General features: G+C 48.5%; 2 protein-coding genes and 1 long non-coding RNA gene across 7 annotated transcripts; 2 read left to right on the forward strand and 1 right to left on the reverse strand.

The window, feature by feature from the left end:
• The first annotated feature begins 11,928 nt into the window (after positions 1–11,928).
• On the forward strand, positions 11,929–14,099 carry LOC125713279 (uncharacterized). Of its 2 annotated transcripts, none has more exons than XR_007383526.1 (3): positions 11,929–11,954; positions 12,176–12,303; positions 13,835–14,099. It is a non-coding gene; the product is annotated as an uncharacterized LOC125713279 (long non-coding RNA). The 2 variants fall into 2 exon arrangements; XR_007383527.1 differs by lacking the exon at positions 11,929–11,954 and adding an exon at positions 12,083–12,098.
• A 357-nt stretch (positions 14,100–14,456) lies between these two features.
• On the reverse strand, positions 14,457–21,383 carry rnf114 (ring finger protein 114). Of its 3 annotated transcripts, XM_048984279.1 has the most exons (6): positions 20,694–21,363; positions 17,929–18,079; positions 17,404–17,507; positions 17,190–17,304; positions 16,492–16,599; positions 14,457–16,156 (listed from the first exon to the last, which is right to left on the reverse strand). In XM_048984279.1, the coding sequence occupies exons 1-6, from the start codon at positions 20,828–20,830 to the stop codon at positions 16,091–16,093; spliced, it is 681 nt and encodes a 226-aa protein (XP_048840236.1). In that variant the 5' UTR covers positions 20,831–21,363; the 3' UTR covers positions 14,457–16,090. The 3 variants fall into 3 exon arrangements, with proteins under 3 accessions (XP_048840236.1, XP_048840234.1, XP_048840237.1); XM_048984277.1 differs by having other exon boundaries at positions 17,190–17,507; positions 20,694–21,383; XM_048984280.1 differs by lacking the exon at positions 20,694–21,363 and adding an exon at positions 19,910–20,681 and having other exon boundaries at positions 17,190–17,507.
• Positions 21,384–21,726: 343 nt separating this feature from the next.
• On the forward strand, positions 21,727–27,049 carry spata2 (spermatogenesis associated 2). Of its 2 annotated transcripts, none has more exons than XM_048984272.1 (3): positions 21,727–21,859; positions 22,921–23,387; positions 23,811–27,049. In XM_048984272.1, exons 2-3 carry the CDS (start codon positions 23,064–23,066, stop codon positions 25,029–25,031), a joined length of 1,545 nt encoding a protein of 514 aa, XP_048840229.1. In that variant the 5' UTR covers positions 21,727–21,859; positions 22,921–23,063; the 3' UTR covers positions 25,032–27,049. The 2 variants fall into 2 exon arrangements, with proteins under 2 accessions (XP_048840229.1, XP_048840230.1); XM_048984273.1 differs by lacking the exon at positions 21,727–21,859 and adding an exon at positions 21,881–22,535.
• Positions 27,050–27,801: the final 752 nt, after the last annotated feature.

The raw sequence follows: 27,801 nt of genomic DNA on the forward strand, positions 1-27,801 counted from the left end.
CCTCCTCCCACCTCCCACCTCCCACCTCCCGGCCCCCTTTCACAGACAGGGGTGATGAATAGCACCAGGCCATGTGGACTGAGAGGCCTCCTTGTTAATCTGACCCCTTGAGTCAGAATGGACAACGCAACTGCACCCTGAACCCCCCCCCCCCAACCAAAAATAGCACAGAACCATCACCAACACGGCGGCCCACGCACTCGGATACGCGCCTGCATCCCCCCGCCCCCGTTTCGGGAAGTCATTTGCTGAGAATTGTCCTGAGTTGTGGAGGGTTGTTACAATGGGGATGATCATGAGCTAAAAAGTCAGGTCAGTTCGTGTCCGTGGGAAACACGACAGCATCCAGCTCATTCCGAATGCCGTCAATCGAACGATCCGTCGGAAAACTGCACACGGAAAACGTCGAAAACATTTAGAATTTTGAAGTTATTCCTGTAACTCAGTTTTGAAAAATCACTTTTTACTAGCAGAACCTGAAGTCTGCCTTTGCTTCCTGAAGCATAAATGTAAATAAATGTTTCATTCCGAGCAAAATTCCCGCTTGTTTCTGGCTAACACTCCGTCTCGCTGCCCCGCAGCCTGGTGCCCCTTCCTGTCTTACTGGGTAAAAAGGGAAACGGCATTGAATCAAAGCTTAACAGCGTGTTTGTGAGGAGAGGTCTGGCTGCCAGCGCAGCCCAGTACAAGGGAGGGGGTTCTGACGGGGGGGGCACGGCACCTCCAAAAAGTCTCCCTGCCAGGGTTGAGCCCGCGAAGACTCATCCATCACGTAGACGCCAGCATGCCCTGCGCCACTGTTGACACGGGGTTAACAACTTGACACTGACTGCGGCGGGGGGGGGGGGGGGGGGGGGGGTCCACAACCAACATCACCCACTTCTGTTCCAGCATGTGCAAATGAGATGGGCAGAGTACTCCCCCACCCCACCAGTACCAAAAGCTGGGGGTGTTACAGCAATGGTTCCTGTTAATGGGCCAAACGGCGTTGAGGCAGGGCTGCTGTCTTACGATCACGCGTTCAGGGCTGCTGTCTTACGATCACGCGTTCAGGGCTGCTGTCTTACGATCACGCGTTCAGGGCTGCTGTCTTACGATCACGCGTTCAGGGCTGCTGTCTTACGATCACGCGTTCAGGGCTGCTGTCTTACGATCACGCGTTCAGGGCTGCTGTCTTACGATCACGCGTTCAGGGCTGCTGTCTTACGATCACGCGTTCAGGGCTGCTGTCTTACGATCACGCGTTCAGGGCTGCTGTCTTACGATCACGCGTTCAGGGCTGCTGTCTTACGATCACGCGTTCAGGGCTGGAACAGTAACAGGCAGAGTTTCAGACCCTGGTGGGCACTGAAAAGGGGGGGGGGGGAAGCAATATCACCAGAGCCACACTCTGAATATCATTGACAAACGTCACCGTAAGTCTGGGAGTTGGACCCTGTGTGAGGATTGACCAGTGGGGGGGTTGGGGGAGTGTTGAAGGGCCAGGTAAGAAAAAAGGGCAGAGAGAAGGACAAAAGAGGGAAGTTGAAGAAACAGCATGAGAAGGGATAAAGGAGGAGAAGGAGCGGCGGTCGACCTCTGGCGGTGCGGCGCTGACCACGGCGGGGGTGGAGAACACGTGCGTTCAATGACAAAGGGAACTCTGGGAGAGGGCGCGTGATTGGCCGGGGATGCCAGAGCCCTGCGCTGTGACAATCAGTAACAACACCTCGTTACGGGCCGAGGCGAGGGGAGAAGGGCTCCGCGATGGACGGACACCCGCCCCGCCCCCCAGGACCAGACACATTACTCTAAACCAACGCCATCTGCTCCCGAGGAACGCGGAGGCACGCTTGGCTGACCTGTCCGAGAGTCGGACTCGGGCCGCTTCACCGAAACGCCGCCAGCTTGGCGCCGGGCCGCCGTCCGCTCCGACCAGCTGGGCAGCGTCCGGGAGCTGAGCCAGAGTGCCACGCTGGCAGGAGGAAGTACCGGGGGGGCAGCCGGGGCGGGGCGCGTCCCGCCGAGACGGCCCGTCGTGCTCCGGAATGACAAAAGCAACATAGGCATCCAGTTGGGGGGGGGTGGGAATCGTGAGGGGGGGGGGTCCTTATCGTGATCCTCAATGAGCCGGGGAGCCCGACTAGTGAAACCCTGATACCCAAGGCGCCCATGTATTGGGGCCTGCACTTGGGGAGCAGCGACAGACCCCCCAGGCTGCCCCGAGGAGGCGAGGCATCCCCGGATTCAGGCTGAACTAATCGCTCCCTGAATTACAGATCCATCCCGCCAGGCCTGTTTTTAATTGCACTTAAGGCACAGTGGTGAGGCATCAATCTTTATGAGTGAATCTGCATCCCCATTCTCGCCGGCCAATCTATCACCATCGCTTCCCTCCCCCCCCCCCCTCGCCCCTCCCCCACCCCCTCCAACACACCGCAGGCCCCCATTCATCGTCCTGCTACTTCATTACGGGACTGGCCCGCCCGGCATCGCTGGGAGGGACTTGGACGCCCGCCTCGACACGCAGGATCCTCACGAGGAAGCGTGAAGCCGCTATGAAACGCTGTAAACATCTTCCTGGAAGCTCCTGGGTTCCTCCATACACTCACTTACACGAGTGAGATTCAAGATCCAAGCTTCCCTGTTTGCCTTTTGTACATCAGTACATATGATTCCTCACGCCAGCCAGTCAGTAACATGTGACAGGGACTGACTGTGTACAGCAAGGCAGGTGTATATCTGGGAACTGCAGAGGTATTCATGGAAGAAACGTGATATAAAGAGAAATGGCTGAAACACAAAATACAGCTAAATCAAGTATAAACATCCATCCATCCATTTTCCAAACCGCTTATCCTATTGGGTCGCGGGGGGTCCGGAGCCTATCCCGGAATCAATGGGCATGAGGCAGGGAACAACCCAGGATGGGGGGCCAGCCCATCGCAGGGCACACTCACACACCATTCACTCACACATGCACACCTACGGGCAATTTAGCAACTCCAATTAGCCTCAGCATGTTTTTGGACTGTGGGGGGAAACCGGAGTACCCGGAGGAAACCCCACGACGACACGGGGAGAACATGCAAACTCCACACACATGTGACCCAGGCGGAGACTCGAACCCGGGTCCCAGCGGTGTGAGGCGACAGTGCTAACCACTGCACCACCATGCCGCCCCCCAAGTATAAACATATAAAATAAATATATAATAAATAAATAAATAAATAAGTAAGTATAGCACAGTAAAGTACAATGCACGGTATCCCTCCTCCCTGTCTATCAGGTTGGAGTTATTTTCACTTCTGTACTGAGTTGTCAGTTTGCAGGAGGGTAGAACCGGCTCTATACTGGACATCAGAACTGAGGAACCAGCTGTACTTTAAACCGGCTAGTGGCAACCCTGATGGGAGTAATCAGCTGGGGGGGGGCACATTTAAATATTTATGTGTCCACTTCTCCCAATACCACTTCCCTAAGTAAAGAGACTGGAAAGGTGGGATGAGGCAGAGGGGAGATGATTGGGCTTGTGGCTTAATTGGCCTGCGATCGGAAGGTTGTCTGTTAAATCCCAGGATCGGAGGAGTGATTTCAGTTTTGGGGCTCAGTAGGTTACCTCACTGAAGGTTGTGGGTTCAAATCCCAGGATCGGAGGAGTGATTTCAGTGTTGGAGCTCAGCAGGTCACCACACTGAAGGTTGTGGGTTCAAATCCCAGGGTTGGCAGAGTCACGTCACCACTGGGCCCTTGGACACGGCGCTTAATTCTCAAATGCAGCAGCGTCCCTGTGGAGGAAAAAGTGGAGGAAAGGGGAAAGGCTTAGGGGGGAGAGTGATGGGTAAAGTGGAGAGCAATGAGGTGTTGGGGGGGGGGGGGAAATGAGGACCAGGAGCCGGAAAAGAAGATGGGGAGGATGAAAAATGGAAAAAGGATGAAGGAGTGGGAGGGGGGCGGGACTCATCAAGTCAGCTCTTTTAAATAGGGGGACAAGACGGAGAGGACAGCTGACATGGGCAGCCTGAATGGGACGCTTCCCCCTACACGAGGCCTTTGATCAGTCTGCCTCACCATCCAGTCAGCAATACTGCTTAACAGCAGTGGGTTAATGCGTTACCCCGCAGTGGCTTCCAGACTCCGGGGGGGCTTTCGGGGAATCCAGACCCATCTGATATTAACATAAGAGCCGACAGCTTGTCAGATACATGCGACGGCTGCTTATATCACAGATCAAGACATTAATAAAAACCGTTCCTGCACAGAGACTGTATGGGAGAAGGCTTAAAGGGTTAATTTTATAATGAATTAAGAATGCGGGGTTTAAAATGCAGTCTTCTTGCATTTATCTGCGATGCTGCTAGATACCCACTGCTGCTTGGGGGGGGGACATACATATGCTGACTTTAAATCCGGCTCGTTCCCCGGGCCTAATTGGCCCAATTAAGAAGGAAACCATACGTGAAACTCGCAGCCCGTCCTTCGCCACAGAATCACTTCAGCGAAAATCCTGCACTTATCGGATACGCAGAACGGAAAGAGGAGCAGTCATTAGCTTTGTGTTATGCTATTAAAAAGGAAGCCTTAATTAAGCACAGGCTGCTAATTAAGCGAGAGGTTTTACCTGAATTAACACGCGCCCGGTGTCCCGGGAAAGCGTTTTGACCGGGGGAAGGGGAGAAGAGGAATTACTCCCCAGGTAAAGAAGCAGAAATTTTCCATCAGTCTAAATCAAACTCAGCATCGGGGTAGAAGATATAAAAGCTCCTTTAACAGGCCTCCCCATGGAGGTACAAAGGAGGGAGGATGGTACCAAGTGCCATCACTCTGTGCCCCCCAGGTCCAACATCTGCACTTCCCGAAGGCGATAGGAAGGAGAAGGACAAGATCCCTGCCACCCCCTTACTGAAGGTTAGGGTTAATGATCCTCCGCCCAATGCTGCGGGCCGGGGTGGGGGGGGTGGGCACTCTCCTTTCGCTAAAACGTGCGTCTCCTGCCGAATTGGAATCTTGTGACCGTGCATCTTTCACACACATAAAATAATTAAAAGCATACACCCTGTTTTAAGTATGTAGCACTGGGGCGGCATGATAGGGGATATTATCTGTGCAAAGGAGAGCTGAGTACATATCTGGATGGAGCTGCTACTTTTTTGGAGAGGGGGGGGTCCACCAATGTCCAGGCTGTGTGTTTTTTCCCACTTTTGACACCAAAAATAAAACACCAAGATGAAATGACAAAATTCATCATTCATTCAAAATCTGTGTGGCACAAGTTAACTGTTTTGGGGAATTTTGGAAAATTCTTCCCATTTTTAAGTTGATCCCATTCTGTACACTGCATGTCCCGCCCAACACCCACGTGCCCGCTAGCGCCCCCGCCCGGCAGTGAGAGACAGGCCATCCGTCACGGACCCGCTGAGGGGACGTTTCCTCTCTATGTCGGCCCCCGGACCCCTCCGATGGCCCCTGCCTCGGCAGAATCATTTCATATGGCCCAGGTTAATCATCGAGCCAGAGAGGAAGCGTGAAGGGTGGGGCCGCAGTGAGGAGGGTGGCCTCTCCGCAGGGGCTGGTGAGTGGGGGGGGGGGGGGGGGAGAGGCCTGCAGTGTCTCAGACGAGGAAGCAGCTGGTCACTCACAAGCGAAATGTCCAATGGGGTCCCCGTGTCCCCGATATCTGGGGACACTGCTTCCGCTGTCGGGTTTCCAAAAGCTGACCAGGTAATAGTCCAGTAACCGCCCAGTGCACATGTGTGAGCGTGAGCATGCGCACCGTGTGTGTGTGTTTGTGTGTGTGACATGGGATACGTCACCCCCCCCCCCCCCCCCCCCAGACGCATGGACTTCCTGAACGTGACGCCAGATCCATCATTCGCGAGCTTTCACACCATACAGAGCCCCGTTAATAATTCAAGGGGGCTGGAGGAGCAGGAGGACATAGACGTGTGACAGCATCGGGGGGGGGGGGGGGGGGGGGGGGGGTGGGATCAGGATCCACACTCTAAGTGACCGGCGATCGCAAACAGCCTTTTAATCCAGATTTGAAATCCACGGTGCTTGGGGCTGATCCAGGGTAAATGATTAATGACCAGGAAAAATGGGGGGGCCAAGAATCGGCATAATCCAGCCGATTCGCCGTTATGTGGCGCCCTAGCTGAGCTGGCAATCCCCCCCCCTCCCCAGCAAACCAGCCAGTTTCACTTACCCTCAGATGCATACATGCTGTATTGAAAGACAGTCAGATGAGTGATGAAAAAAACCTGTACCAAGGGGGGTGGATGGGATGGTAAAAGTCGTTGATCGGGGGGGGGGCCATCCTGGTCCTGCCAGGGCCCACCGGCCTTCGGGGAAACACAGGCTCAGCTGACCTCAGCCCTGTATCCACGGAAACCTCCGCCGTCCGGCAACACGCCCGTTTCCTGCCACCTCACACCTTGACTGTCAAACGTTACACAACGAGCCCCTTCCTCCTGCCCCGGGCCATCGAGAATCTCCCCCTGACCTCGGGACGCTTTCAGAAACATCAAAGCCGCATGTTTTTCCCGCTCTTTGGGGCTCCCCTGAGCGATGAGTCACGAGGAAAATGTGAAATATGTGCCGGGGAGGTGGATGGGGGTGGGGGGGGGCAAATGGTCCAGTTTTGGGGAGGAACGGGGAGAAAAGAAAAAAGCAGGACCATAAAAAATATAGGAAAGCAGGAATCTGCTGATGGCGCAGGTCGGCAAAGAGGATCAGAACAAAACCGGCCCGGTCCTTTTGTTATCCGGGGCTCCGCCCGCGATTCCGCCGAGGGCCGGTTAATGTTTAGCCGGGGGGGGTGCAGTGGGCCGACGGGCACTCACTCCGCTGGACAAGACTTGGGGGGGGCCTCATCAAAGAGGTCGGTCCGGGGGTGGGGCCCGTCCTCCCACGGGGGGCAGAGTGAAGATGTCCCCCCACAGGTGGGGCAGTCACTGGTGCCATTGTCCCATCATTGCTGCGCCTGCTGTCCTCTTGCTGTCCACCTGCCCCCCCCCCCCCAACACTCTTAGCATCCAGCACATCAGCACTATGATTCAGTTCCTGGCAGTTAATGATTGAGCCGCTCAGGGCTGGAAGTTCCTGGATGGATTTAGACAGACGACTCCGGGAGGAGGGCGGGGGGGGGGGGGTTCCGACTGCTCCCCGTTCTCGGTGGGGAACGTCCCTACTTGCCAGCGCAACCAGTGACACGAAACGCAGGAAATGGTGGGAGGTTAGGGGGGGTTGGCAAGCAGTCTGACGTCAGGGGTAGCGAGGTGGGGGCAATGGTGGAGTATTTCAATCTAAAAGGTTCTGGGCCAGTTCATTACCAGGAAATATTACAGCGTTTATTCGTTATGCCCCGAGGGACATTATTCAAGACAGTTATTATATCAAAAGAAATATTGTGTGTTGGGAGAGCTAAACTACACAGAGCGCTCGAGCTATACCTCTCCGGCAGCCACTGTCCATGTGATGAATTTTAATTACAGAGAGTTTTTTGACTCCTTAGGACGAGACAGGGGGTAAAAATGGGTACATGGGACAACACGGAAACGATCAGTGTTCTGGGGCACCATGGTTTGGGGTTTGCGAGGTGTAGGAGGAAGGACCCCCGATAGGTGTCCAGTTATGACGCCCGCGCTGAAACGACGGCCAGGAGAACCGTCGATCTGCCCGCCAGCTGCAGAAAGTTCGTCTCCGGCGTAACCCATCACACGCAGTGTTCATATGAAGAGAATGAGCTCTGAGGACCACACCTGTTGCACGATGACCCTCTAGGTCCCGGGAAATGCTTACAATCTGCAGGTTTGAATTCGGTGTAAATAAAATCCCTCACATGACCGAGTAAATGAATCACTTCAAAGAAAAAAAAAGAATCGCTGCCCTCCTGAACATTAAATATTCATGCCTTTATTAAGAAGGTCGCACTCTGTCGTTAAACATGCATGCTCTTGTATATTATCAGAATAACGTCATCCAAAAGCTAGTATTTCAGTAGCACTCAATTTTATGATTTCAGCGGCAGACATTAATGTATATGTAATAGCGTCAGATTAATAATTATTCCAGGCCCCCCTTCCCAATTAGCCTGATGTGTTAAGTTAAGGGAGAAATGTTCTGATGGCTTTGACAACTTAAGTAGGGGGTGGGTGGGTCAGTGGGAGGCGGGGCGGCATTGTTTTTTAAATCAGGCATCGCCGGCCAGTACGTTGGGGCCCTGATTCAGTGCCTGGCAGTTAATAATTGAGCCGTGAGCGGCTGGAAACGCGTCGCTCGAACCGGGCATGACTGACAGATCAGCTAACTGCAGCTCTTTTCAAAGAATGGGGGAAAAGAGGAAACCGGTGATTTGATTTTTTTTTTTTTTAAGGGGGATGTCGAGGGTGGGGGGCGGGCAAGGACACAAAATAGAGATGTGAGAAGACTAGTTACTTATTGCACCATATGCTTCCAAAGCTCTTCCTGAACAAAGGTTCTGGCATTGTCGGACGTGAGTGATTTATATCCAAGGGGGGGGGGGGCAGGCGGGGTGGGGGGGGGGGGGGGCAGATTTAAAGGGTGACGGAGCAAATGCTTTGCTTGAAGCCTTAGAGCACCTCAGGATGGAGTGTCCGGTTTATGCCTTATATCAAGTCAAGTGGGTGTTATTGTCCATCGATATACAGGTATATGGCGTCACAAAACAGCATGCCCCCCCCAGGGATGCAGGCAGCGAGGGGCAAGGGCAGGGTTCGCACTGTACTTATGACACAAAGGGTTTATATACAAAGTGCAATGTATAAGTGAGCTATAAGTAAGGCAGCAACAACATAAGAGGGTGGGAATGAGTATAGCGAGAAACTACAACAAATACATACATAATAATAAGGTTAAGATACGTATCCCCACTTGCTGCCATCCGGAGGGAGGTACAGTGAGAGGCCTTGATTTGTACCAAAAGTCTTTAAAATACCATAAATGCATAAAGAGGAGGTTAAGGGATTTAACCTCTCCGTCCAAAACCACAGCGAGGTCTGGAGGATAGGCCAGCAGGACAGAAAGCCACGATGATAACGATGATCCCTGCACTAGGATCACACATCCATCCATCCGTATTTCATAGCCAGGGCCATGGCATGAATGGATGGTAAGTCGCAGGTTTCCATTTCGGCTTTCGATTATCATTCCTGCTACTTGAGGACAGTGATCGCAGGCCTGCTGTACTCTGGTCGTCCTGTAGGACGCCATCGTTCATTCACAAAAGGGCTGCATCAGAGAAGGCCCAAGTGACACAGAGCCCCCTCCCACCCCATCCCCGCACCTATACCACTGCAAACAAACCCGCCAGTGTCGTAGAGGATTCGTGCGGAGGAACCCCAGCTCAGTAGAATGTTCCGGAAGGACTCCGTGTTCCAGAGGAATGAGGACAAATGAATCATATTTTGGGAGTTTTTTCCCCCACGAAACGCCAATAGTCGCTAATTAACAGTGGCTCCTCCAGCGAGGGTAACCAAGAGTCGGTTTCGAATGGGGATATGGCATAGGGAGGCCCCCCCAGGCTCGACTGGGACAATGTAGGGTGTGTGTGAAAGCAACCCCCAACCCCTGCATAATTATCTGCTGTTTTGGAAGCAAAATTGCCTCCCCTGTTGGACATTAAAGCAGCTGCCACCCCTGCCAGCCCTCTTGCCCCAATTCCCCCCCCCACCTTCCCGGTGAGGCTTGATTTCAAATGGAAAAATTAATGGGGGAATAACAGCCGTAAGCTTTGCCGCAGCAGACCCCCCTTCATTCCCCGCCATTTTAATAATTCTGCAGGGTGGGGGGGGGGGGGGCATTCAAAATTTCAGCGTCTTTCCTCCTGGTTCAGAACCCCCCTCCCCCAGTGTGGCACTCTGGGGAACCTTGCTCACTCACGCAAACCAACCTCACATGGCTAAACTTTCAAATATTAGTAAAAAGAGGGGGGGGGGAGTGGATTTCAAATAAATAAATAAGATCATTATTAGCAATCCCCAGAGCCATCGTCCCTGAATGCTTGTTTTATTTCTAGAGGAAAGTGTGTCGTTCCTTGAGCTTCCCAAGGTCTTCAAAGAACCTCCAGGTTCTCTAGACCTTCTGGAATGTTCCACAACGGAGCAGATAAATATATGCTGTGTTTTCTGTTATCTTTTGATCACCTATGTTTTAGTGCACTAATAGAGTGTTAGGCCGTCTCTCGTGTTCTGTGCTGAGCGAACAAACAGACGTGACTTTAAACCGCCCCCCCCGAAATGCAGATAAGCCCATCGTTTCAGGTTGTAATCGGCAAGAAAAAAAAACAGCAAGAACACGAGACACAGTGGATGTTGGGGGGGGGGGGGGTGCAGGGGGCAAGGTCAGTCCGGTTCGGTCCGGCTGTCCTTGATGGGTCCGAGTTCGTTGGAACAGTTTACAATTTAGCAGAACAATAGGGGTCAGGGTGACTTTAGAGTGTCTTTTCGAGAAGCTCGCTCCCCCCTCTCCCCTCCCCCCAAGCCTTTTCCGTTTCGGCAAACTCGCTTCCTGGCATCGGATCCTCCTGCCTCAGAAACCGACATGTCACCAGCGGTCTTTGTCTGTGGAGACGGACTATGACAGCACGGTCAAGGCTGCAATTATAATCAACGAGCCGGTCCTCCGCGCCAAGGCCCAGGCTGCCCGCCCCACACCGATGTTTCATTCCTGGTCGTGTGCAGAGAGCTGAAAGGGACCGCAGGGATGAAGTGTCCTCGAGGAACACGCCATGACGGCGCCTGTCGAGCCTGAAGTTTAGCGATGCTAATAGCATCTTTAGTGAATCACTGCTTTCCCTCATAAAAGTCAAAAATTAACTCCCTGCGTAGGGCTGCAGTGCTTAAAGACTGAACAACAGCCATCTGAGGAAGAGGTCCAAGGCAGGGACACAGCACCTGAACGTGGATCCCATTAGCGCCGTGCTAACACATCTTAGCATCAGTTAGCGCTGGGCTAACACATCTTAGCATCAGTTAGCGCTGGGCTAACACATCTTAGCATCAGTTAGCGCTGGGCTAACACATCTTAGCATCAGTTAGCGCTGGGCTAACACATCTTAGCATCAGTTAGCGCTGGGCTAACACATCTTAGCATCAGTTAGCGCTGGGCTAACACGCACTGGTGCAAATCTGGCACAAGGCTAGCATGTATTAGCTCTGTGCAGTGATGCTGCAACTTGCAGCCATGCTGGCTGTAGGCGCCACGACATCAGGCTCACAGCGGAACCACAGAAGACCCACGTGACGGCAGTTCTGCAATAGCTCTGAGGGATCCCGGCTCTCCTGACTTTTAGGAATTTGCATTTAGCTGTTGATGCCCCTGTTCCGGCACAAGGCAGAATAACCGTCATCAGCAGAAATATCAGCCTTTGGAGTGCTTCAAACTTCCCAGGCACAGAGATGTATGTATATACACACACACACACACATACAGCAAACTTCAAAGGACAGTGTGAGGTTTAGGGGCATCCAAGCGATGTCTGAATCCCACCCTTTCAAGAAGCCTTCGGTAGCTTCAGATCAGTTTATTTCTACAGACATTAGAGTGCTTATCGTTATACCATGTAAAAAAAATCAAAAAAAGAAGAAAACGGGAGAGTACAAGAAACAAGAAGTCCCTCCGGGGCACCCAAAGCCAAGTGGCTTTCCAGCCCCCTGAAGACGTTCCCGCCGCGGTCAGTGATGGTCAGACAGTGCTCCCTGCTAGCACCCCATACCTGCGCGCTAACCCTCTTCTCTCCTCCGGCAATCCCTCCTTCCATCACACCTTCAAACCCATTAGGAATCCCACGTCTTCTCCAGTATGTAATTACCTTTTTTTAATTACCCGGCCGGTGGTAAACTGGACGCCCCCGTGACTCTTACACGTGTAGATAATCTAATTACATTAATTAATCTCCACAAGCCGCTACGCCATAAAAAATGTCTATGTAGTTCCCTTCGCAGTTTTGAACAAAGGTTTGTTATTCTTTACTTAAAGCTGCTGCTAAATCCAACTATGCATTTAAATTACTCATACTATCTGTATCTGTACATATTCTTAATATGAATACATTTTTACTTGTGACTGACTTTCGTACGTACTACTTCAAACGTGTTTAAGTAAGCATCTACTACTTAAACTCTCTATATGTACAAATTACTTAGTCAATACAGCGTTGCGTTTCTTTAATGCACAGGTATTGTGTTTTACTGCAAAAAAAGGCGTTGCGCTCCATTAATCTGCGATCGCAGCTTCTCCAAAGTTGTGCTTCTCAGCACCAAGAAGCAGGAACCTGGAACCAGACTAGAAACCGCCGAGATTCAGGTGAAACCGCTAAATTTATGTCCGATTGTAGTGTTTTTAACCAACATTGCATCGTGCTTCAGTGAATGTCATAACTTTGTTAAAACACTATCACTGACCCTCACCAAGACAACCGCATAGAACACTGACGGACGGATGGATCTTCAGTTACAAAGCCAAAAATTGAAGGCATAAGTTCACCACCTTAAAGATCCAACCTTATCTCATGAATATTGACTTGTTTCTTGTGTTGGTTTGGAGTTTATTTCGGGAGCGGTGTTTCAAACTATCGCATCACGCCAAAGCTGGATGAAAATTCATGTTCTGTAATTGCACACATAAAGCGTTTTGTAGGGGCGCCCGCCTTCCGTAAGCCGCTTTCCCTCGCCGTGTTTTCGCGCACCTCGATGCCCCGGCGCGCTTCCTCCTCGCCGGCTCTCCTGGTGGAGCTGCCGGGGGTGGCGTGTTGCAGTAATTGCTGCCTCTACACAGCCCCAAGACTCAACATACTTCCTAATTCTCTCATCAAAGAAAACCACGCACCCAACTTTATTAAATTTTTATTCAACACGTTCCCTCCTCTTTCCCTTCCTTTTGCAATTTTTTTGCTACCCTACTGCCGGCACCAAATCACAAAAAAGCAACCGTATTTTTAAAAATTTTATTTATTTTTATATTTCATTATTATTATTTTGCGGGAGCACTTCCTTCCTGCCCAGAAGCGGTTGAGTGTCTCGTTAGTTCGTTTCACCTAACTTTTCCATCTGCCAGGAGCAAGTTTTTAAAAAAAAAAATTTTTTAAAGGGAGGGGGGGAACAGCATCAGGGAAAAGGGATTGCGGGATCAAGAACCTAATCCAGTAGATTCTCTGCATAACGGAGTTCTAGACATCCTAACCACAAAAATAAAAAACTGAAGAAAGTCGGTTGTAATCTATTCGACAGACAATTACGCCACCACAAATATCCTGCATACCTCATTAGAATGCGTACAACACAGAAAGGGTTTAAAAGTATTTTTCATAGTATTAATCATACATACCCCTTCAATTTTATGGTGGTTGTATGCAATGTAGCTACACCATAATTTAGAAAAATATATTCCAAACAAGTATATATCTCACCCACACTCACACACAATGATATCACCAGCATTACGTATAGTGTGTTTATAAATATGCACAATTACATACTTACATAAGTAGGCATTTACTAATAACTTAATTTTCTGAGAGCAGAAGGCCCCCTTTTTCATGAAAGCACAACATGAACCAAACAGCCCCCCCCCTCCCACACACACACTTTTTGGGGTAAGTGGAAGGGATTGATGTTGTAGGAGAGGCAGAGAGGTTGGGGGGGGGGGTTGTATTGGGGGTATAAAGTAAGCCTGGCTTGTGTGTCAGAGAGAATCCAGGATCAGTGACTGCACTCATGGGTGGGGGTTCAGTTTTATGCTCTCGCAAGAGTACAAAATCATGGTTTGCGTGTTGCTCAGTTCACCTCCCCCAAAATATCCCAAACGTGTTAATAAAATCTCCCGCTCCACCCCACAGCTCCAGTGTCCCGTGGATCCGTTTGCTGGGAGATGGAGGCTTTTTCGCAGGGGCTCGCCGGTGTTTTCACGGACATCCGAACGCGGCGCTTCCTGCGGACACACTCAGCTGCGGAATGGGAGCTGGGATTCGGGCCGAGCATCAGGCGTCGGGGAAGATGTGGCCCGTTTATGCAGAATCAGCCGCCCTTCCCATCGAAGCCCACGGTGTCGGGTGTGAAAGAGCAGGGAGGAGGAGGAGGAGGAGCAGATGGAGAAAGACGCAAAGCCAGGAGAGCAACCTTCTTGTTGCTAAAAGCGGCTGAGACCACGTTTTAAGAGCAGGATATAAGGTCAGCATGAACAGCACTTGTGAAGGGCCAAGAGCAAAATAAATAAATAAATAAATAAAATGTGTTACAAGCCACATTTGTCTGAGGAGTGACAGGAGGATGGAGGCTGGCAGAGACATTTATCAGGGGCTCGAGGAAGAGTTTTCCCTCAACATTTTGATCAGAAAGTCACAACTTACATAAAAGGTACATAAATTAAGACTAGATTACTGAACCTAAAAGGGTTAACTTTAACGTCAAAGGGTCAACATAAAAAGATTATTCCCAAAGATAAAAAGAACAAAACGAGACTGTGTTTTAGTTCATATATTTTGTGAAAAGCAAAGGGTCACATCCAAAAGATCCGACATCTCATCAGCTCCATTATAAATGAAGATACATTTTAAATCTTCGAAAACTTGGCTCTGGGCGAAATATTGACCAACACAAACAAACACAAATAAATAAAATAGGAAAAATCCTAATTCTCCTTTCATGAACAATTACGTTTCACAGGAGTACAATTTTTATTATTGTTTTTTTTTTTTGCATTTAGGGGAAGGAATTCTTGAATTGTCACAAATGATCAGAAGTAACCAAATGTTCCTCTCAAAATGACCGCGTTTGACACCTGACCATCCAGATTTTGGGGAGATTTACCGAGGATCACAAGAAGACAGCCCCCCCGAAAAAAGATACCAAACTGCGCAGTCTATATTTCTCCTGAAAAGTGGGATATTCGTTCAGTAGTTGACATTTGGACCAGTCATACACTTTACTCCAATAAACACAAGGTCAGGCTTCCTAAAATGTTAGCTTTACGAATTCATTGTCATGGGCAAAGAGAGAGGAAAAATGGCAAAACAACAAACACACGTTATCAAATCGGGCATATCCGTGGTGTCAAACCGAATGGAAAAACAGATTAGGAAAGGATCTCCTAAGTGTGACAACAGAGCTTAATATTTTGAGCTGTATTCAAATAAGAATATTAGTAAATAACTGAAGGTTTAGCGTCGCTTGCAGTGTTGCACTATGCAGTGTTTTCTGCATGTATAAGAGCTTCGTTTGGAGTTAATGTACGTGATCACGAAGCAGTATTGATGGGCGCACAGAACGGCGCTGCCGGAGATGAGGGACGTGCGCTCACACAGAAAGGGAAACACTGCCCCCTTCTGGTCATATTATAGACTAACATTCTATTCACAACTTTCTTCCCCCGTACTTGCTTCGGTTATCGTTTTTCAGATGATCTACTACTTACGACGCTTTTTTTTTTTTTTTATAAAAAAACCAACCCTTACAAATACCAAAAAAGGAAGAAAGGGCAATGCTTAGTTTTACGTACACCGATGCGTGACACCTTACAGAATTAACAACCGACGCCTTCCCTTGAGGAAACTAGCTAAGCTCAGAGCAAATATCATCGAAAGCAACGCACGCAGGAGTGACGCATTTTCTCGTATACAGATACATACCGACATAGGGTGATGTAAACAACTTAAAGAAAGAAAATATTACAAAATATGGAAGTGAATTTTCCTCCAAATTTTTAAAATCAGTTGCACAGAGTAACCCCGATGCACATTAGCATTATTCATGACCTTCAAAGGCTGCCGTTTAACTACTCACCACCCATCTTAATTTCAGGAAGACATGTTTCGAAATTTAATTATAAACATTGATAAACGCATAAGGTTAACAGATCAGATGTCACTCATAACACCAAACACTTCTGATTTCAGTACTCCATAAATTCACCTCACCCCCATTACAGTGGCGGAAGATTAAATGATAGGTATTACCGATTGTGGACGAATTATTAAAAAGTACCGCTACTGGAATTATTCCAGATCGCTCTGCTTGCGCCCGAGGTGCCACCATTAACTATAAGGCTTCCACGAGGCGGCCGAGCAGCGCCTCAGCAGCGACCCCTGTCGGTCTCATTATTTGTCCATCAGGGAGCGTTGCAGGGCCTCCTGGATCATGGTGTGTTCGTCAGCTGAGTAGTCCTAACAAGTAGGAATGGACATGATAGCAGGTTAAGTATGGCTATAAAAATATGGTGCAGAGAAAACGCTTGACGTACATTCTATATATATATATATATATATATATATATATATATATATATATATATATATATATTTGGGGCTTTACAAATCCTACTGTGGTATATAACATTTCAATGTTTGCTTGTGTTTTCTGAATAATATTTATTCTCAAATCCAATGAAGTCCCCCCAGATGATGCTCAGCCTGCACACTGGAACTCTGCCACACAGAGTACCATAGGCACCTCAGGAACCAAGAAGGCAGCGTGTGGACAGGCCCTCTGAGATACGTACCACGAATGTGTCGTAGGAGAACGTGTGTCTGATCTTCAGGTGCTGGAAAAAGTCGGCGCTGCGGTAGTTGGGGTCTCCCCAAGGCATCGAGGCACAGATGGGGCACACCTTAAAACGGGAAATGGCGGTAGGCGTCATTTATATGCCGAGAGTGAAGAGGGCCGGGCTCCGTGCAGCAAACCGCCCCCCACCCCCCCACAGAGAACCATCCAGAAGCTAGGAGGAGGCCCGGTGGTTTTTGTGCCAGCGGACTGTCTGCACCGTGAAACGACTGACCTGCAGAGACCACACAAACCTACGCTTTGCCGAGCGACGTTTTAAAGTCTTTTTTTAAGTACTGATAACAATCACTGTCACCAACGCCAGACGGCAGCCATTTTGGGGGAGCATGTCTCAAAGACCACCCCCCGGGCTCATCAGCAGACTCCCCCTTCTCTTGTGGATATGATGCTATGCTAATCGAAACACTCTTCTTAAGTGTCAATCTCCTCATTTGTCCCTTAGGTGCTCAGTGGCTACGCTATTGACTTAGAGTCGTCTGGCAGACGCTAACCTTTTATACAACAGGACAGACCAGCGAAACAGCAAGACACTATTTCTCAAAGGCGAAACAGCAGGAAACGGGACTTGAACCTACAACCTTCCGTTCACGCAACTCAGCTATGCTGCCCACGGCCCGCCACAGGGGGGCGCCTCACCACGTGGCGCGTATCCCTAGCGTGCAGCGACGTGCAGTGCTCCACCAGGCCATCCTGGTCCAGGTTCTGGAAGTTGCAGTACGGACAGGAGAACGTGAAGCGGTTCGGAACCGAGCTGCGTTGGGGAGGAGGGAGGAGGATTGGAGGGGGATTAGGCACCGGAGGATCAGCTGATGGCTGGAGACAAGAGAGAGGCCACCTGCCAGCGCCCCACCTGACGGCAGGCTGGGACTGCGTGGTGCTCCTGACCCCCTCATCGATGTACTCCTGGTATTTGGAGCAAACGGCTGTGTGGCTCCGCATTTGGGATAGGCGCACCTGCGGACAGGAGGGAGGAGAGCGTGAAGATGGTTCCTAAAATAACACAAACCCACAATAACAATGAGGAGGAGGAGGAGGGCATTGGGAAAGTGGGCCACTGAGATTTCCTTTGCAATATCCTGCTTCATAACTGTTTGCTCGTTAACATGTTATTTTAGCTAAATCCTCTTCGACGAGAGAGAAGCTAGACCACTTGGGTTAATCTACCTTTAATTGGGCTGGGGAAATAATCCATGTCTGATTGCAGAGCACACACACAGAGGTATTTACACAAAGGCACAGGCTGTGGGGCACGGACACGCAGGGGCACAGACACGCAGGGGCACATGCTGTGAGACAACCGACAGAAAGCACGTATGTGTGTTATGAGGACACACATATACACATCACACACACGCACAAACTCCAGAAGGCTTACCTGTGTCTGGCAGCCTTTGCATGGGCCCGTGTTCTTCTGGATAAGTGTCTCTATGGCCGTGTCTCTGGCCCACTTGTCCAGTGTGGTCCGACACACGGCACAGATAGGCTTGTGGGTCCGCAGGCACTCCTGCAAGCAGCTGTTACAGAACCTGCAGAGGGCGTAGCAGAGGTGGTATTGAATGGAGAGCGGCGGAACGAGCCTTGGGGGGGTAGTTCTAACACAGAAATGCAGGATGTTCCAAGGTACAAAAATCACAAAAACCAAACATCACCCCAACTCTTTAAAACTCTTAGTGTGCACAGACTTTATAACGTCATCTATTATCATGTGTGACGATTAATTCAGCATGTTTATGTTTACGGTGAAACACGCATTTACAGGAACATTTAGAATAGGAACATTTAAAACAGTGGTACAGTGGCTCAGTGGGTGGCGTTACTGTGCTCTGTGCAGCCTGGGACAGGCCACAGGTTCCCGACTGCAACCCTGACCTGGATACATGTAGCACCCGGCATTATCTTGTGAACATATGTGTAAGTTTAGGCTGCTGAGCATGGAGACAACACAGAAAAGATTCATTATAGTTTTACATAACCGTGTTAAAAAAAAATACAACTTCATTGCCCCTGCATGTCTTTGAACTTTCTTCGTCCAGTGCCACAGAGAGGGAATTCATCACGGGATAAGAAATACAACAAAAGGTGGTTTACGCAAGTAAAAACTGACAAATACATGAAAGAATATCAGTTATAGAATAAACATGAAAGAAATAAAATGTAAATAATAAATAAGAGAACCGTGCAAAACGATGTGCTGCTATGGGGAATGCAGTGCAAACTTACAGTTGAGCAAACAAGCAGCCATTATGGATGATTCTGCATTTTCAGGCATGTTAATGGATTTGTGAAATTCTTTTTTTATGCATTTTTACAAAACAATGCAAAGCCCAAACATTCCAAATCTATCATCCCTCCGAGGCTTTGAAAAAAAATCCAACTGTGGTTATCTTCTTGTGCCAATAACAGATGTTCTTTTCCTGTGAAGTTTGCTCATGTTATCAATCCAACCAACCTTATAACCATTGATCAGGGTCACTGGGGGTACCTAGAGCTTTTCCCAGGTAGCAAAAGGCAAAAGGTTGAGTGCACACACTGGGTGCCAGTGTACACAAGCACTAATTTATACACTCACCCCTGATGGACAATTTAGAAACGCCAATTAAGCAAACTACATGTCATTGGACTAATGGAGAAAGTCAGAGTATCTGAAAGGAATCTACACAATGTGAGGAGAACATGCAAACTCCATACACAAACAAGAGACAGATTTGAACCATGAAAGTGTGAGACAACAATGCTACCTAGTGGTGAAGAAAATGACACCCCACGAACCATTTGCTGTAATTTGCTTCTGGTTTGCTTTGGAGCATGTTTTGAGCCCTTTTTTTAACAGAGCGCCATCTAGTGAGGTTAAAAATACAGCAAATGGCTCATGAAGTGTCATTTCGTCCATCACTAGAACTATCCAAAGACCCACCCTCTCATGGTGTTTACTTTTGTGTTAATCCCCCAATCAACGTCAGATGCATACATTACTGATAACTTATTTTACTGCGTTGACAAGATTTGTTCCGGATTTATATTGTTGTACGGATTGAAGAACAGAAGTAATGATTAACTTCTTAGTCCTCGTATTTTTGCCACTGCAGATTTCTCCTTAACCTTTTAACCATTCTAATAAACACCGACAGCTTAAAAGCATTTCAGTCTCCCGAAATGCATATTTATTAAACGTGTGAAATTTCGCGCAGCATACTTGTACATTTAAAAAACGTCACAGCAACTGCTTTACAGATCTTTTATGTTCCGACATATTTGCGTTGATTTACATCATTTTACAATATATTTTCAAGAAATAACCAGAGCACAAAACATTTTCACGTCTGCTTAAACTACGCCTCGAGCGAGTATTAACTCACATTAAGGTCAAAAGTCTGTGGCAACTTGTTAACGGATGTAAAATTTCCTGACAAATGCAACTGTGTTCGGATTCCCCTTTCTTCTGATCAATTGAATCCCCTCCTTGGTTTACTTTAGAATTGTCCACGTATCTTCTAGAAATAAAGTACGTCTCTTTATATATACGTCTCTGATCTTTAATACTAAATGTGAGGTTATAAATTCTGTCAAAACTAAACGATCAAGTCTCTTAATGACTACGTTGGGTGTGATCGTTTACGAGGAATGATACATTTGCCAAATGTTCCTAGCTGTTCGTATGAGGGGCTTCCGGGAAAAAATGCTTGTCACATACTGATAAAGTGACAAAACTACCACATCAACACAATCGGATCAAGCTTTAGTTTCTAAGATTTCTGTTTCCTTTCCCTACCCGGGCATTGTGGAATTTGTAGTCCAAAGCAAACATCACACTATTGAAAACTGCATTTTTGAACTACAATTCCCATAATTTCGATTAGGCTGTAGCTAGACGTAAACAAAACTGAAAGTAAGCTGGGTTGTACATTTTGTGCATAAAAACGATCTTTGTACACCTTCACATCTAATGCCCTACCTTGGCTAGTGTATAAATACAAGATAAACACGATGACATATTGTCCGGCCTGTTCATTGGCAATAATTTAGCTAACTACCCGCCCGTGTACACACAACTGAGCAATACCTTTCCTCTTGCCTGCGGTTCTCATACAGACGTGCGTTCGTGTGATTTAACAGAAGAAAATGTCCCGTCTTCGTACTCACGTATGGCCGCATTGTGTGGTGACTGGACGATCAAATATCTCCAGACAGACCGGGCAGGTGAAGTCCGAGCTGTCCCCTTCGCCGTCCGCGGTGCCTCCGCTCCTGGCTGTGGGGTCTGGGGCACCGATCATCGCCATGTCCAGTTTGGCTTCGTTTATTTAATTATTTTTTGTGCTGTTTTTGTTTCCTCCTCGGCGGTACGCGATGAGAAACAACTGAACTGCGTCGATGAGGAAAGACAACGTCACGGCGCTGAACCTGAGGGAGGATGAGGAGGAGGAGGAGAAGAGAGGAAAAGAGGGAGGGAGGGGGGGCGTGTCTGGGTGGTCGGTCTCGGCCGGCTCTCAGCAAAACTCCGGCCCCGCACCTGTTTGTCATCACCCCCCACCCCATACGTCGGATGACCAAAAAATTAGATTCATTATGCCTTTATGAATGAGACAATTGTAACTCACGTGTACGTACTAAATCAAATGTAAAGCTATTTTATAAAACATAAGAAAATCCCGAAATCATACACATTTTGGTGCCTTTAATTAATTTAATTTTAACTGTTAGTGTGACCTACAATGTATCACAACCCTTAGAGTCGCATTGTTATATCAATTGTCTTGATTTATAAAGTTGTCAAGTCAAATGGGATTTATTGTCATACCATTCATATACCAGTATACAGTGCATTTATCATTAGATTAAAAGGATGAATCTACCACATTGATTACTATTATGAAAAGTAATCTTGCCGCGAACATCATATATAGCAGTTAGTATATGTTAGTGCGAGAAGCAGTTCTTAAGTCTGTGCATTGCCTACCTGAAAAAAATTAAATTCCAATTAAATTCACTCACCCTACCAAAGGCCAGCTGTGACAATCACACGCTACATTCATCTTGATGCCATTCCAGACATTATAAACCATTCATAAGCCACGCCTGCCTGTGAAACCTGCCTTGAATGAGGTATTATGAAATTCACAGTATTTGTAAATTGAAACCATTTTAAATGTATGTTTAAATATTTAAATTAATATTCTTACATGTAAATTTAAACTACGCATGTGCGCTGCGACCGTGCGCCTATCGTCCATACGTGCGTCAAACTGCCGTACGGACCGAAGTCTGCGCATGCGCTGTTAGAGCATGAGCGTTTCCTGCAGAATGCGAAGGTAGGATGCTACTCCGTGCTGGTGTTTTTTTGGTGTATTTTTATCTAGGTATTTGTAAAATTGCGAGTATATTTTTAATCACAAGTGTTCGTGAGCGCACCGTGTTTCATTCGTTGCTCCCGTTTTTATCACCGCTGTTTACGACGGGTACCTACGTATGATTTTCTTTGGTTTGTGCTAGCTTAGCTAAGCTAGTCGCCTTCGCTGGCTGCGCTGGTCATCACCCATGCGCCTTCGTTTGGGGGGCCGGCCGCATTTACACACTGTCTTTAGCAGGGATATGGCTGATCATTTGTGTCGACACTGAAGCTCCGTATGAGAAGTGTGGTTTCGCAGCTAAGCTTAAGTCGCAGGGAGAAGGTGTCGTCTGCTTACTTGCAAGCCTGGCGTAGCCACAAGTTGAACAATTTAATGAAAAGCTAGTAAGCAAACATTGAAATCAATGTGCAGGTCGAGATAGCGTGTTCCCGCTGACCGAGGACTGGATGTTGTAGCAGATTAGTGGTTATGACACTGTAGAAAAGATATGCGCGTATTTTGTTATCCTTTTAAGTGATTTTGAGGTTATATAATCATTTCTGGGTTTGTGGGTGCATGCAGGACGGTTTGATTATATTTGGCAATGAAAAATGGTGGTCAGTGTTGAAGTTTCCGGTCCTTACACGGCACATACATGGTGAGTCTCGTAAAGATGGAACTGGGTGATGGGGTTTGAGATGGACGCTTGAGAAGGATTTCACTGCTGATTATATATTAGCCATAACTTAACCCACATCCACATTTCCCAGTCCTAATCTGTGTTGTGCTTCCCAGTTTGATCTAACCTATCTGAAGTTGTCAGCTGTTTAAGTTTTCATGTGGATGATTCGAAAAGTTTGTTTTAAAATTCTGTTTATTAACAAGGACCTGTAGGCTGGGTTTGGCATCCTGAGGCAGTATCGAAACTGTTTCTTCTCAAGTCAACACCACCTACACTGTAATAAACCGGTTTCTTGGGTCCTGAGTCAGAAGTTTACTTTTGCGGTAAGTGGCTTATAAATAGCTTGCGGCTCTTCTTGCAGGTGGTTCTTGGTTCGATGACCCATCGCCGGCCCTCTGACCTGTGCGTGCAATGAGAGGGGCGGGTTCTACGATGCCCTGATAGGCGTGGCCATCGTTGGTGGGGATATGTGTTTGGCGCTTTTAGTGCCGCCTGCTGCCGCTGATGGATGTCAAGCTGCGAGAGGACCTGTTCAAGAAGTACGCCCAGTCACTGGAACGTCGGCTGGAAGAGGAGGATGATGCGGGCAGACAGGGGCCCACCACGGACGGGATGCTGCTGTCTGCAGCTGCCGCCTGGCTCGGGGCCCATCAGGCTGACCCTGGTCAGCGGTTTCGTCTCGTCCGCTTTTATGAGCTGGTGGAGAATTCTCTGCTCACTCTGAGGGGTGCCAGTCTCCATGCCCTGGAGATGGCTTTCTCCATCTTGGAGACCGTCTGCACCAACCTGTTGCTGTTTCCCTGGAAGAAGGAGTTTCGATGCATCAAGGTAGGGGTCTCTCGTTAGGGTCAAATCTGAGGCTCTTTGTCCTCCATCTGTTTGTTCCCAGATCTTCGTAATTTCATTAAAAATGTGTCTAGAGGCTGTGTTGTTGGGGGTGATTTGGTCACAACCTACCAGGGTTTTGAATTTGAACCCCCCCCCCACCACCACCAGCTCTGGGTGTGTGTAGAAATTTCCTGTATTTGCCACACCACAGATGTGTCCTCTGGTCGAATTGGGGACTCCAGACTGCCTTACATTAGCTCTGTGTTCTTGAGTGTGATGTTCTAAGGTTCCTTTCAGGTTGCGTTGTGCTTTTTGTCCTCTGTCTTTGTAGAACCTGAATTACCCAGAATGGGTTCAAAGACTGCTTGGAATTGGCCCCCTTTTTGCTTAGAGGTTTGACAGCATTTCTGTGCTGCTTTGCAGACCTTCACTGGACCCTACGTGTATCACCTGCAGTCAGCAGTGTGTGACTCGGACCTGCGCTCCCTTCTGCGTTCTATGGGATACTCCCGCGAGGAGCTGCAGTTCCAAATCCGTGACGTCCCTGGGAATGCCGTGCACCTGCGACTGCTGGGCTTTGAGCTCTTCTTGGCCCAGGCAGAGTGCCGGCTCCTGGGCGAGGTGGTGATGCTGGCTGGGGGTGCCACGACGGAGCTGGAGGCACTGGAGGCGCGCCGAGGGAGCTGGGAGGACGCGGCTGCGTGTGCCGAGGCCCTGAGGCTCCGTGATGCCCTGGCTGGGGATGTGTCGCGGCTCTCGGTACGGCAGGATGAGCTGGAGCGTGTGCACCCCAGGCGGGCTGGACGGCCGTCCAAATCTGTGGATGTGACGGACGGGGCAGGTCATTGGCACCAAGCCAGCAAACCCGTGCTGAAGGCTACGCTGAGCTTGCGCAAGGAGCCACTCTTCGTGGATGCCGAGGAGGACCTGCAGGACGAGATCATCCGGCCGAATGCTTCCCTTCTCTCCATGGCGGCTCCTTATAGCCCCGTGTCGGACTTCTTTCCCGTCCAGTCCCCGCCGACGGAGCCTTATGCTTACCCCCTCTCCTCCCTCGACGAGGTTGACCTGTACACTGAGCGTGGTGTTGGCCGACAGACGCCATCCCGCCCGCCCAGCCGCGACGTCCGCGAGAGCTGGTCAGTGAAGACCCACGGCGGAGCTCCTCTCTGCGTCACGTGCCAGGGCTGTGGTGTGGGTTGCTCCAGCCTCACCTCCTGCCAGAAATGCGACATGATCCTGTGCCCTGCCTGCCATGCGGTGGATCCCTCCCCTTGCTGCGGCATGCCTGATTACCCCAAGGCATCTCATCCCCTTGACAGCTACCTACCAGCAAAGGAGAAGTCGTCCGCTTACAGTAACGCCCACGCCCAGCTGACAGAGAAGCCGCTGAGCAAGCTGTACCCCAGCAAGTCTGTCGGCGCTGGCAGCAGCGTGCCAGTCGTTGGCGTTTCTCGCTGCGGCTTCTGCAACAAACCGGGCGCATCACACACCTGTATGAATTGCTCCAAGGTCTCTTGCGACACTTGCATGAGCCTCTATGCCAATGACATATGTAGCCGCAAGAACTTGCACCATAACTTTGTGCCCAACCATCAGCTCAACTACAAGTCCAGCTCTGTATCTCATCTGGTGTACCGATAGACCACAAGGCCTTGCTTGTGGCAACTGGGGAGTGGACTGTGAGATTTCTCATCAAGGATTTCTAGAAGGTTGGAAGGCCAAGCTACTGCTTCTATCCTCTATCTCTCAGTCCTTCGAAAGGATCCCAACGTGTGTTTGCATCCCCTCTCTCCTTCCCTGCATCGGCTGTCTGGGTCTTTCCAGCTCACCGATTTGCAAACCAAGTAGAAAACAAGCAGCTCGATTCTAACATCATCTACTCATGTCTGAACTCCCCGTTTTTATCCTATGCTTGTGTTGTACGGTGAAATCAAATCTTGACAGCATCTTCAGAATTGACAAGTATGTTTGCGTCATGCAAATGATATCAAGTAGTATATACGTATTTTAAATGTTATTATACGAACTCACTCGATGTGTTGGGGTGAGTCAGTTGTCTCATCAGCTGCTGTCAAGTCTGGTCAAGTACAGATCTGCCCCGGTGGACTTGATCTCCTACAGCCTTCCCTGGATCTGTAGCTGCTGTTACTGTTGGTTGAGTTAAATTTGTATATATCTCTTGTAGCCCCCTTTAATTATTCACAACCTTACTGTAAAGACCATTCTTCTGGGTGGACAATGATAGTTCTTGAGGTTGTCTGGAGTTTAGAAGTTTGGTTGAGAAACTCAATAGTCCAACACCTGAAAATGAATAATTTTAGGTTTTTTTTTTTTTTTCTTGAGCAGAGTTGGAACACATGCAAAAAAAGTCTCAGAAAATTTGAGAGACCTTGAGAAGTGATCTATAATAGTATAGGGAGAGATCCATCTTGTGTGGATTCGGTGCATTGTAGTTTTAATGCTTTCAGAAATGATCAGTGCTCATAGAAGATCATAAATTGTTGGATATAATATGTATTGTGACATTGATACTAGACTATTGTGTAAATTGTGCACTCCACCTCTGTCATCGCGAAACACCAGTGAACTTTCTCGCAGTGTGGTATATCATCCACGAATTGCCAGGATAGCTTACAGCATCCTGCGTTTACAGTACGAGTGGTTTACAGAAGCCGACATGGAAAGTTACACGTTTACATGCAACACTTTGACTGCCAAAGTCCATGATGCTCACTTTTGGTTTATTTCCTTGTTTTAATTCTGCGAAGCATCAAAACGTATTGTTGGTTTTGCACGTTACCCAAGTCGCCCATTTCCACAGTGGCTTTTCTGCCCTCATCCCAAGGCATTCAGTTTCTGCATGGTTCTGTTCCTACTGTTGTCATAGCAACGGGTATTTAAATGGACAGCCCTATGACCCTGCCGTTTTTTGTGTGCTTTGAGCGGTTGGAAATTCTACGTGGGTTCCGAGAGCCCCGTTAACGACGTAGCTTGCGTCTCAGACGTTTCTCCCGCCATGACACATGCTGCCAGTCTGTCCATTGCGATTTCTTGGCCGTGGGGGGGGGGGGGGCGGCTGTCTGCAATGTTTGTTTCCTGAGAGTAATTTTGTGGGCTCACGCGATACCAAGTACAGATGAAGGACAAAAGGACCCAAAAAAGTGTTCCGAGGCCAGGATTCTTTACAACCTTGATTTTTGGTTCTTCACTGGTTCCAGTCTGCAGTGGTCCAAGGAACATGGTGGAGTTCCAGATTATTTCACTGAGCTATGCAACCTTGCAGGAGGTTCATGATGCTGGTTAGGTGTGTGTCTACTGTAAAGGCTAGGGAAGGGTTTACTGTCTGAATCTAGGGCTGTCAGTCCAGACCTGTGTTGTTAAAATGTCTTTTTTGCATTAACTTATTGGGTTCTGGCTGTTTTATGAAGATAATGGAGTGGGAGGATTATCTTTGCAGTATAATTGTTGTAATAACACTGTGTGAAGTGTACTTGTGTCATCAACATGGTTGTTCATTCTCCAGTGCTGTTAATTGTCAGTGTCCGATAAGGAAAACGTTCCTTTTGCTTTCCTATTAAACAGTGTTTAATTGTTATAGAAATCTGATCATCTATTGTATAAAGCCCAGCAAAGAAAGTAAAAGTTTTTATGCATTGAAATTTAGTCATTCAGTTAATCAGATCAGATCTGCTTGGGATTTCCAAAATGGCTGACGTCTGCCCGTTCCTGGTTTTGTGTTTAATCCTGAGATACCATTCCCTTGTTAATTAATTTCTGCTATAATGCTAGGTGATGATCACTCTGGGTGTGTTCCAGGTAAGGTGAAAGCTGACTGTGAATAGTATCCCCTCCGGCAATGTTTCCCTACACAGTCCTCAGGAACCCCCAGAAAGTACACATTTTTGCTCCCCAAGTGAGGTCTTGAACCTTCTAGTGCAATGCCCAGGAGACCTCATTCCTGGAAGGCAGGACGATGCCACTGGCTTGCTGATGCTGCTGCCTGGTGCTCAGGGAAGGTCTCGTTGTGTGATCAATGGAGCCATCTTCCTGGAATATGTGGAGGTACGTGCTGAACGATGATGTTCATCAGGTCTATTCAAGTGTTTTTGAAGAAATGTGAAGGGAATGATTTGGTAGCTTTGCCACATCCTATGCTGAGACACACTAGCAGGGACCCCAGAACATTGTCTTGGGACTGGCTTTCCTCAGGATGGAACGTTCCTTGGATATCCGTCACCTGACAACCACGTCCTGATGGTCTGTGTGTTTTATGCCAGTTTAATGCGTTTCGGTTTCTGCCTCTCTTCTGGCAAATGCCACCATGTGGAGGGTCAGTTACACTACATGACCACGATACACATCTAAAAACACGGAAAGGTGTCTGAGAAGAGTGATTACTTTCCTAAACTTT

The sequence above is a fragment of the Brienomyrus brachyistius genome, chromosome 18 (assembly GCF_023856365.1).
Source record: "Brienomyrus brachyistius isolate T26 chromosome 18, BBRACH_0.4, whole genome shotgun sequence".
NCBI classification, from domain to species: Eukaryota; Metazoa; Chordata; class Actinopteri; order Osteoglossiformes; family Mormyridae; genus Brienomyrus; species Brienomyrus brachyistius.

Coding starts and splice junctions, on each gene's coding strand:
- rnf114 (XM_048984277.1), bottom strand. CDS start 20,830: ATGGCGATGATCGGTGCCCCAGACCCCACAGCCAGGAGCGGAGGCACC. Junction 17,508..17,928: donor GCAAAGGCTGCCAGACACAG/GTAAGCCTTCTG, acceptor TCCTGTCCGCAG/GTGCGCCTATCCCAAATGCG. Junction 16,600..17,189: donor CTAGGGATACGCGCCACGTG/GTGAGGCGCCCC, acceptor TCCCGTTTTAAG/GTGTGCCCCATCTGTGCCTC.
- spata2 (XM_048984272.1), top strand. CDS start 23,064: ATGGATGTCAAGCTGCGAGAGGACCTGTTCAAGAAGTACGCCCAGTCA. Junction 23,388..23,810: donor AGGAGTTTCGATGCATCAAG/GTAGGGGTCTCT, acceptor GCTGCTTTGCAG/ACCTTCACTGGACCCTACGT.